Source organism: Gigantopelta aegis, chromosome 6, assembly GCF_016097555.1.
Source record: "Gigantopelta aegis isolate Gae_Host chromosome 6, Gae_host_genome, whole genome shotgun sequence".
In the NCBI taxonomy this organism is placed as follows: Eukaryota; Metazoa; Mollusca; class Gastropoda; order Neomphalida; family Peltospiridae; genus Gigantopelta; species Gigantopelta aegis.
The window spans coordinates 59,109,689-59,121,454 of record NC_054704.1 but is presented as its reverse complement, the minus strand read 5'-3'; the positions used below and the strand labels follow the sequence as shown (position 1 = coordinate 59,121,454).

Sequence of the window (11,766 nt, the reverse complement as noted above, 5' to 3'; positions counted from 1 at the left end):
CACTGTCAATAAAAGCCATTTAGATTGAACATAATTCAAATCAGTACATTGAATCTATACTGAACAAAAAAAGACACTTCCGATTTGTACATATAGTATTTGTTGTGTTAAAGAATTCATTGTGTAATGAAATTATATAGGTAGTATTAGCCTTGAGCTGTATTATCAGGATTCATGAATTTTATCGATTATTTTTGCACTGTTAATCATCGACAACCTGAAATTCAATTTGCACATGCATGCATGGTTCGACGTGTCCGTGTAGTATTCGGTAACATTTTTTTACTTGTCTTACTGAAACTGTTGTCAAGTGAACGAAAACGCTTCAAAATTTGTAAAAAAATTAAAGTTTTTTACATTGTAGCATTTTTAGTATGCCAAAAATACCCAATAATTTACGCGAACGGGCGATTGGCATGCTTGATGCTGGCATGTCGACAGAAGACGTTGCAAGGCATGTTGGGAGTTCTAATCGAGTGATACGAAATCTTCGCGTAAGATTTCGAACGACAGGAAGCACCAACGACTTGCCACCTCGTGGACGTCCACGTGTTACAACACGTGGTCAAGACCGCTATATCATGAACACGCATTTGCGCAATCAATTCCAAACTGCCACTGCTACTGCTGCTAACACACCTGGGCTTCACAATAACCGAATCAGTGGGCAAACTGTTCGTAATCATCTGCGGGAGAATGGTTTACATGCATGACGTCCTTACGTCGGATGCGTTTTAACGCAACGTCATCGTCTAAATCGGGCATGTGTACACACTCGTTTGGATACGGCGACGCTGGAATACCGTTCTTTTTTCGGATGAATCCCGATTTTCTTTACAATGTTGGAGAAATGAACGCTATGCTGACTGTTGTGTTCTTGAACGAGATCATTTCGGGGGTGGGGGTTCTGTCATGGTCTGGGCAGCCATTGCCCATGGTTATCATTCACCACTAGTCGTCATTGATGGCAATTTAAATGCTCAACGTTACCGCGATGACATTCTCGCTCATCACGTCATTCCTCTACATGTTCCATAACAACGCCAACATCTCGATTTTTCAGCATGATAATGCCACCTCTCATACAGCTAGAGACACTGTAAATTTTCTTAGGACAAATAACATTGATTTCATTGATGACTGGCCCACTAAAAGTCCTGATCTCAACCCCATCGAGCATGCCTGGGATAGTCTGGACAGACGATTGAGGCGTCATCCCAACCCACCCACTAACGTCAACGAACTTCGTCAAGCGCTCATTCAGGAATGGAACAATATTCCACAGGCAGAAATCAACACTTTAGTCAATTCTATGCACCTGCGATGCACTGCAGTGGTCAATTCAAGAGGTGGTCATACCAGTTATTAAGTGGGTGTTTTTATTTTTAACCCCTACCACACTTGGTCAAAATTTCTCCCAGTTTCTGTTAACCTTTGGCCATGATTTTTGCACCAAACGATGCATCATGGAACACTCTTTAAACGCATATATAACAATTATTCCCCCGGTTTGTTTTCATCAAGTTATGTTCAAGCAAAGTTAGCGGAAGTTTCTTATTTTGTTCAGTATATATATAAAGACCACCTTTAATGTACATGCTACTGTGAATGCCAAATTGGCAAATGAGTGGCTACTGGGAGACAGAAGGAAAAATGTGTTTTTATAATACTCATTCAACACATTATTATTTGTGGTTATATAAATAATGAAAGAGGAAACCACTGCTGCATCTCCATTAACTACTCTTTTCGATGGATCTTTGGATTACAGAATACACAAACAATTATCCCATCCACCTGTTCAAAAGCAACAATGGGTTTTGGGCCCGCTGTTAAAAAAACATCTGGATCCATGGCTGCTATGTCATTAATGTAAAGTACTAATACAAAAATAAATAAGTTTGGATGCTAATGGGGATAAAACACTGTAAAGTAACTATAAAATAGGTTGATACATTATGACTGTCAAGTTGTAATTCCATGAATAATATGTAATATTTATTATTTATTGATACACGGGCAAGTGTTCATCTGAAGGCCACATTCCCTTTTAGTGAGGGGGGTTGGGGCGAGGTATAAATCTTGTGATGTTCATTGTGACATATTGCACACACACGTGGCCAGAATATTGTATACCCACGATTGGTGGAGGTGTGGCCTTATGCCCAACCCCACACCCACCTTGGCTTCGTATGTACGGTAGGTGTATTTTATATGGTTTTATATTGATTGTCCGTGTTTTCTAATACACATTTATATTTTTTCAATTGACAGGTTGTTTGATAGTGACTGATAATGAATGTCATGGCAATAAATTGTTTTCAGTGTTAAAGAGTTAATAAATGCATTGAACATTATATGCATGATGGGTAGGGTGAAGCAACTTAATCACTTGACGAACTCATTTCTTCATCACTGTCTTCGTTAAGGGACACTATCACAGGTGGTATTTTATTTCTTCTAAAACTATTTTGCTTTCTGAAATCGTCTTCGATCTTTATTGCATGTTTAACGGCATCAGAGAAGTTTGTAGGTGTGACAGAGTTCAAACCAAGTGCCAGTTATTTCCTTACCGTGGTCATTTTACCATCATTATGATGAGCTATGTGCCCTTTTACAGTTGTATTGGATTCAGTTCTGAATGTCTTGGCGACAATCTTAGGCATAAGTGTCCATAGCATTCAGCAATAGCATCAGTAACGTTTGTCACTTTTCACAAGATCATAAAGAACTGGTTTTGTCATGTCATTCTCAAAAGGTATTTTATTGGTTCGTAGCCACGACTGTATGTCGTCCTTCTTGACATTAAGTGTAGGACATCGTGTTCTCTCAGTTATTTTGTTGTGGTAGCTATAGCATTATCCATGATGATCACAGAAGTCTCTGGTAAAGAAGGCATAAGTTGTTCTTCAAACCATTTAATAAAATTTTCATGATTCATCTCATCATGGTAGTCTCCATCTGTTTTTTTAGCGTCAAATACCAAGTTGCAACCATCTATCAGTCCATATTTATCACAGCCAGCATGACAGATAATAAGTTGTTTTCCCTTCCCAGTCATCAAACAGAGTTTAGGAACTCGATGAGCAAAGTCTAATTTAGGCAGGTGATTGGCGGTGCTTGTGCCCGGGTGGATATCTGTCCAGTGCTGGGATGTTGTATAGTTAACGTTCACCCACGTCTCATCTTGATATACTATTAAATACCCCTGTTCTTATAAACTGGAAATAGGAGAGTCTCCTGTGTGATATACTGGTTTCCTCAAAAATCACTTTCCCATTTGTAGAAATATGTTAATATTTAAAATCGAGGTCATGAAGTGTTCTACGTAATGTTGATATCGATATGTTGATTCCACATTCCTCCCTCAAAGATAAATTAATCTTATGTAATGTAGGTAATTCGCCCTCTCTATAAAATCAGTATACTCGTCGTCTAATAACATCTTTATCAAACAAATCAACAAGTTTTCAGTTAGGTTCTTTAACAATGCATTCTGTGCTCAGATTGGTAAGCATTTAGATTTTTTATACTTCTTTTCACTGTTGAAACCGAAACTTTAAGTGCAGCAGCAACTTGTTCGACAATTCATTAAGAGGCATATCTAGGTCTACCACACTGATATTTTGTCTTAAAATAATAAAAAATGCACTTAATACAAGATTTTACATCAACTTTTCGATTTACCCATATTTTACTCAAATAACAATAATGTATGGAATGTCCAGTAATACATTAACTGTGAAATGTACAAGCAATGTTATCGTATTTTGAACATTCAGGGCCATGTCTAGGGAATGGGCAAGTGGTGGAACCCCCGAAAATGTCTGAACAATAGCTTTTTGGTTTAACAAATTGCTTTGCGCATTACAAAAGTACACCTTCCTCCCCTCCAAGCACCACCATAAATACTATAGATCTATCTGACCACAAGGGATCCCAATTAAAAGAAAAAAAAAACCCCCAGACCTAACACTGTGGACTCTAACACCCCGACCTTGTGTCAGTTGATTTTTTTTTTTTTTTACAACATCCCAGTTGTTTTAGGTTAGGTACGGTATGTAAATATATAATTTATAAAATAAAATTCAAATAAATAATGTATTGGCAAAATTGATTCAATATACTGCATGTACATGGAATGGTTACATGTATTTTTACGTATATGTTTAAAGAAAAGGTTAGACAAAGCTGGTACACATTTTTCATTCCAAAACATGCATAACCTTGATTCAATGAAACAAGCTATACTCTTCAAAAGAAGAAACGCAAAACCACATTGTCGTAACATTTGGAGAATTGATTTAATTATTGAATGGTGAGTCCGATAATTACCAAATGTTGCAGGATTGTTCACAATTCACTCTAGTCCATTGTGAGTACCGTAAGTGATAGGACACACCACCAAGGTCAAGGTCATCTGGAGTCAATACCGGGTGTGGCCTCCGCGTGTGTTGACAACTGCCTGGCACCGCCTGCCCATTGAAGCAACCAGAGTACGGATGACGTCCCGGGGGATGGTGGCCCACTCGGCCTGCAAGGCTGCTGCCAGCTCGGGCAGGGTCTGGGGCTGTGGTTGTCGCTGTCGGAGGCGTCGGTCCAACTCGTCCCATAGATGCTCAATTGGGTTCAAATCCGGTGATATCGATGGCCAAGGAAGGACATTAATGTTGTTGTTCTGTAGGAAAGCCGTTGTGAGACGTGCTGTGTGAGGCCTGGCGTTGTCATGTTGGAACACTGCGTTGGCGTTGGCCATAACTGGAACGATGTGTGGCCGGAGGATCTGGTCAATGTAGCCCTGTGCATTCAGGTTGCCCTGCACGTGGACCAGGTCAGTTCTGCCAGTGTGTGAGATGGCTGCCCACACCATGACACTACCCCAGCCGAATCTGTCCACTTCCTGCACGCAGTTTGCCGCATAACGTTCACCACGACGCCTATACACGCGACATCTTCCATCATGACGTCGGAGCAGAAATCGGGACTCGTCACTGAACCACACCTGTCTCCATCGCAGTTGAGGCCATTGTCGATGAATCTGGCACCACTGCAGTCGGAGTCGATGGTGTTGTGGTGTTAAGATGACACCTCGAACTGAACGTCTGGCACGAATTCCTACCTCACGTAGGCGGTTCCGTATGGTCTGGTCGGATATCCTGCGCAAACCTGGTATTGCTGCGGCTGTGGAGGTGGCAGTAGTCAATCGTTCCCGAAGGTGGCGTACCCGGATGTAGCGGTCCTGCCCGGGGGTAGTGACCCGTGGTCGACCGGATCTAGGGAGGTCACGTGTTGATCCATGTTGCTGGTAACGGTCCCACAGTCTGGAGATGGTGCTTGGGGACACATGGAATGCCCTGGCAACGGCCGTTCTGGATTCGCCTGCGTCTAGTCGGCCGATGGCATTGTTTCTCTGCGGTTCACTGAGACGTGGCATGTCCTGGATTGTCAACTGTCGGCCAGATACAGAGGCCAGGCAAGCGAACACCCTGCACTTTTATACTGTCGGTGTTCATGTTGCACGTGCAGACAACGCATGTGCAGTGGTGACATGGTTTGCACGTGGCTGCGTTTTTGCGAATATTCACATTTTGGAACTTTATTGTACAGTAGCTGCGTTTTATCGAATGTAACCGTGGGAATGTGTTTGGGACATGCAATGACCTTATATTCACAAAGCATGAACCGATAGGAAACATAAAATAGGAGTTATAACCCATTTGTACCCTTTTGCGTTTCTTTTTTTGAAGAGTATATAATGGCCTTCACATAGCCTCATATCCTAATTTTTGTTGTACAAACAGCCTTAGTTATTTATAGGAGAAAGAACCTGCATTCAAAACATAGAGAGTTTTGTAAAATGGAAATAAGTCAACTTCATACATTTTAGAAGAAGAATTGTATATAAAACCTGTCAGGGTTTGGGTTTGTTTTCATGCAAATGTAAAGAAAACAAGGATTGGATAGGAATTAAATGTAACATTTGCAAAAAACTTAGGGTCTAAACAATTGAACAGGACTATAGAACTGATTTTCTTTTTCTCTAACCTCAGTAGAATGAAAGAAAACACAGTTTGTCAAAGTGGTTCAAGGACAAACAAGAATCTGATCTTAATTTTTTAAGAGTTTGAATAAAATAACAAATCTGCAAGACTATCGACAATCTGTACTTCTTTATGATTAAAGGGTTCAAAAAGATTCACAAAAAATAAAGACTACAAATTACTGAAAAAGTATTTTTCATTTGTTTTTCTATAATCAAAATAAGCTCTGAAAACATTAGTCATTAACCTTGTTACAAAATATATTTCATCCAGAAGCACCATATTACAACAAAAAATGGTCTCCATGTTGGGAAGTGTTTTATTAATGTGGAATTGGAATATGTTAGTAGCATGCTTTCAATGACCTTTCTATGTTATGTCAATTTTAAGTTATGACATTCTTTAAATCTTAGCACTTCAAAAGCCCAATATTAATATTCAGATTCAGCCAATGAGTAATTTGTTTCCTATGGTGACACAGTGCATAGTTTTTGCTAGGGTGATACTGTAGTTTGTCTGTTAAAATGAAGACAGTGAGTAATGTGTTTGCTACAGTGAGATTGTGAGTAATTTGAATGCTAGGAAACATGGAGTAGTTTGTTTGCTAGATTAAGATATCTCGTGAATAGTTTGTCTACTAGTATAATACTTGTAGTTGTAGATAGGGTGTAATAGAATTAAAGGTAGTACTAAACCAAATAACTTCCCACTGGGTGCACCCATTTTTGATAGAGAATAGTGAAGTCCTGTGATTGGTGATAAATGTGAGTGTGTTGGTTGTAAAAAAAATTAGTTTCATCTGGGCAAACAATGTATGCAATTTTATTTCATCTAGTACCACTGTTGCATGTAGCCTTGTGCTTAAAACATACCTGTCAAAAAAGTACTCAAATTTTGTGTGGAACTAGTGTAGTCATTAGTTATCTTTGAAATGAGCAGCTTGACCCCCAATTTTTTCTGATTCACTTTAAGGGTGAGGGGTGATAGTATTTATATCTGCGGTGTTTATTTCGGTTGATTCACTGCAAGTAGGAGTTTTAGCCACATATGTTACTATTGTTGTCTATGGGATTTGATTTGGTAGTATACACCCTAAAGTGCCTGTTATATGAAATGTTTCAGTGAGTAGTTTAATACAGTGAGACGGTAAGTAATTTAATACAGTGAGACAGTAAGTAATTTAATACAGTGAGACAGTAAGTAATTTAATAGTGAGACCATAAATAATTTAATAGGGAGAGACAGAGTAATCTGCCTAGTAAGGTGAGACAGTGAGTAGTTTAATACAGTGAGACAGTGAGTAATTTAATAGGGTGAGACAGAGTAATCTGTCTAGTAAGGTGAGATAGTGAGTACTTTAATACAGTGAGTAATTTAATAGGGTGAGACAGAGTAATCTGTCTAGTAAGGTGAGATAGTGAGTACTTTAATACAGTGAGTAATTTAATAGGGTGAGACAGAGTAATCTGCCTAGTAAGGTGAGACAGTGAGTAGTTTAATACAGTGAGACAGTAAGTAATTTAATAGGGTGAGACAGAGTAATGTCTAGTAAGGTGAAACAGTGAGTAGTTTAATACAGTGAGTAATTTAATAGGGTGAGACAGAGTAATCTGCCTAGTAAGGTGAGACAGTGAGTAGTTTAATACAGTGAGACAGTAAGTAATTTAATAGGGTGAGACAGAGTAATGTCTAGTAAGGTGAAACAGTGAGTAGTTTAATACAGTGAGTAATTTAATAGGGTGAGACAGAGTAATCTGTCTAGTAAGGTGAGACAGTGAGTAGTTTAATACAGTGAGACAGTAAGTAATTTAATAGGGTGAGACAGAGTAATCTGTCTAGTAAGGTGAGATAGTGAGTACTTTAATACAGTGAGTAATTTAATAGGGTGAGACAGAGTAATCTACCTAGTAAGGTGAGACAGTGAGTAGTTTAATACAGTGAGACAGTAAGTAATTTAATAGGGTGAGACAGAGTAATGTCTAGTAAGGTGAAACAGTGAGTACTTTAATACAGTGAGTAATTTAATAGGGTGAGACAGAGTAATCTACCTAGTAAGGTGAGACAGTGAGTAGTTTAATACAGTGAGACAGTAAGTAATTTAATAGGGTGAGACAGAGTAATGTCTAGTAAGGTGAAACAGTGAGTAGTTTAATACAGTGAGTAATTTAATAGGGTGAGACAGAGTAATCTGTCTAGTAAGGTGAGATAGTGAGTACTTTAATACAGTGAGTAATTTAATAGGGTGAGACAGAGTAATCTGTCTAGTAAGGTGAGACAGTGAGTACTTTAATGCAGTGAGACAGTAAGTAATTTAATAGGGTGAGACAGAGTAATCTGTCTAGTAAGGTGAGATAGTGAGTACTTTAATACAGTGAGTAATTTAATAGGGTGAGACAGAGCAATCTGTCTAGTAAGGTGAGACAGTGAGTAGTTTAATACAGTGAGACAGTAAGTAATTTAATAGGGTGAGACAGAGTAATCTGTCTAGTAAGGTGAGACAGTGAGTACTTTAATACAGTGAGGCAGTAAGTAATTTAATTGGGTGAGACAGAGTAATCTGTCTAGTAAGGTGAGATAGTGAGTACTTTAATACAGTGAGTAATTTAATAGGGTGAGACAGAGTAATCTGTCTAGTAAGGTGAGACAGTGAGTAGTTTAATACAGTGAGACAGTAAGTAATTTAATAGGGTGAGACCGAGTAATCTGTCTAGTAAGGTGAGATAGTGATTACTTTAATACAGTGAGTAATTTAATAGGATGAGACAGAGTAATCTGTCTAGTAAGGTGAGACAGTAAGTAGTTTAATACAGTGAGACAGTAAGTAATTTAATAGGGTGAGACAGAGTAATCTGTCTAGTAAGGTGAGATAGTGAGTACTTTAATACAGTGAGTAATTTAATATGGTGAGACAGAGTAATCTGTCTAGTAAGGTGAGACAGTGAGTACTTTAATACAGTGAGACAGTAAGTAATTTAATATGGTGAGACAAACAGTAATCTTCTGGTGAGATAGTGAATTCTTTGTCTCTTCCAAAAGGTTGAGGGGTGCGACAAGACATTAATTTGCCTACTAAGGGCTATAATATTTATTTATTTATGCAAATAAATGGGATTCAAATGAAAATCAGAAACAGCATGAGGAGCAGGAAACTGTAAATAAATGTAATGTATTTATCACAAATTCTGAGAATCGGCAGATTGTAAAAGATTTAACTGATTTGCTGGATTAGCCTGGATTAACTGCAGCTTCATCAATTACATGTATGGACAGTCAAGGATTAATCTCAGACTGCTAATCTGGTAGTACATACAGCTGACAGCTGCCATGTTTAAACCCTCATATAACAGCTGGCCACTGTGAACATCAAAGGTAGTTTAAACTTCAGTTTATATGTTTTACTAACACTGACCTATCTCCTACCTAAGAACTATTACACAGTAGCACCTGTAAAATAAAAGGTCACTTGGTAACACCTCGCATATAAAGCCCACACAGTCAATATCGGCAAAAGAGGATAATGTACCACAAAGGTTATTAATTAAGCATACATCAATACATGTGGCAACAGATGCACACTATAATAGTTGAATACAACATTGTGAAGAAGACGAATATGAAATATTTTATAATTAAAACACATTATAATGAAGGCCTAGATCACACTATATATGGTGGGGCTAGATCTAGCTCAGTTGGTATAGTGCTCATTTGAGTTACTTGGGTCAAAGGATCAAATTCCCTCAGTGGACAACTTCTCTAAATTATGCATTTTGTTCCTGTCCCAACCAATGCCTCATGACTAATATATCAAAAGCCATGGTATGTGCTGTCCTGTTTGTGGGGAAAATACAGATCCCTTGCTGCTAATGGAAAAATGTAGCAGGTTTTATTTGGACTTTGTGTCAAATATTACCAAATGTTTGCCATTGCATTAGGGTATGATTAACAGAGGAAGGAAATGTTTTATTTAACAACACTCAACACAATTTATTTACGGTTATATGGCATCAGACAAATTGTTAAGGACCACACAGATATTGAGAGAGGAAACCCGCTGTCACCACTTCATGGGCTACTCTTTTCGATTAGCAGCAAGGGATCTTTTATATGAACCATCCCACAGACAGGATAACACATACCACAGCCTTTGATATACCAGTCGTGGATGAAGCGAGAAATTGCCCAATGGGCCCACCGACGGGGATTAACAGAGGAAAACATGCAAGTTATCACAGACAATGCAGCTCATACTACATTCTTCAAGATACCAATTGTCCGGCACTGATTGGATTCGGAATGCACTGCCTTAAGACGAAGCCAAAGTAAATCAGGGTTTTACATACAGGGGCAGTGCCAGCTTTTCAGAAGGGGGTGGGGGAGGGTTCGAAAATAACTGAGGCTGCTAGGGGAGTCCAGGGACATGCCCCCTCCCCCCGGAAAAAAAGTTTATTTTTCACAGCCATATGCTGTATTCTAGTGTATTTTTCACAGCCATATGCTGTATTCTAGTGTATTTTGGAAGGCAATTTAAAGATATATTAGATATGATTAAAAATAATTTTAGATTTTTGCCATTTTTAGCTTTTAAAAAATCAAGCTGGTTGAAAAAGGGGTGTTCGTACGAACCCCCTGAACCCCCCCCCCCCACCTCCCTCGACGATGCTCTTGACATACATGTATCTGACTTTTTAGTTTCATACGTATCAGTATATTAATAAATTGAACATTAACTCAATGTTATTTATATGACTGTTCAGTAATTAACTGTTATAATTTATTTACTTGAATAATTAACACTAGGCCTAATTAAACCAGGAAGAAATGTGTCAATTAAACGAGTAAAACTAAAGGGTATTAATCTATCTATCTATCTATCTATCTATCTATCTATCTATCTATATATATATATATATATATATATATATATATATATATAATTGAATTAATGTTTTTAATAAACCATTCATTTATTGGTTTAGTTGTTGTGACTTGAGTTTTATACCTGTAAAAGTAGCACGGATATTACTGATGAAACGACCTAGAGGTGAAAAGCTTGGGTGACAGTAAAACTTACCAAACAGTCTAGCATTCGTGCGCTGTTTTCGCAGGTAAGAGGGACCTTTGTCTAACAGCCGACTAGGGCTTCCTCCCATGGTACTCGACGCCACCAACAACGACATGGTGCCGCAGTGAGGACGATCATCTGCCTCTACGACAATACCAACCACCTCATACAGTCCTGCGTTCCATTATCCATAGACAACGTTGTGATCTTCCATTTTTCTCAGTCCTATGAATCACCCACTTTAAGAAATCCCGTGTGTGGCTATTTATAGCCGGACAGGTGAGCCGTTACACCGAGGGGGGCAGTCATTCGTGCAATCAGCTTCACAACAGCTGTCAAAAGAGCGGGTTAACTTAAGCCGTAACTTACTGGCAACGAGAACAACACGGTGAGAGGTGGGGATTTTCAAAACAACAAAACAAAACAAATGATACAAAACATCCTAATTTAGAGTACTTCAAAAAAGATAATGGTTAATCGTTAATCATGTAACCGCCCCGATTTATGGTAAAATGTCAGGGCCTGGTTTTGTGGTTCTTTTCAATGCAGTGCTATCATCATTTTTCAAAACCAAAATGAGTTTTATTAAACGCGCTCTCTCACAGATGGTTGACCTAATTATTGGCCCAACAAGGTAGTATATGACAATATATATATTTG

At 38.5% G+C, this 11,766-nt stretch overlaps 1 protein-coding gene across 1 annotated transcript in view; it reads right to left on the bottom strand.

Annotated features, from left to right (window-relative positions):
- Positions 1-11,328, bottom strand: part of LOC121375035 (protein FAM110B-like) — a 73,731-nt gene extending 62,403 nt beyond the window's left edge. The window contains exon 1 of the mRNA XM_041502247.1: positions 11,116-11,328. Coding sequence (XP_041358181.1) covers positions 11,116-11,221 — 106 coding nt within the window. The 5' untranslated portion in view covers positions 11,222-11,328. The remainder of the gene's footprint in view (positions 1-11,115) is intronic.
- Between the last annotated feature and the right edge of the window lie 438 nt (positions 11,329-11,766).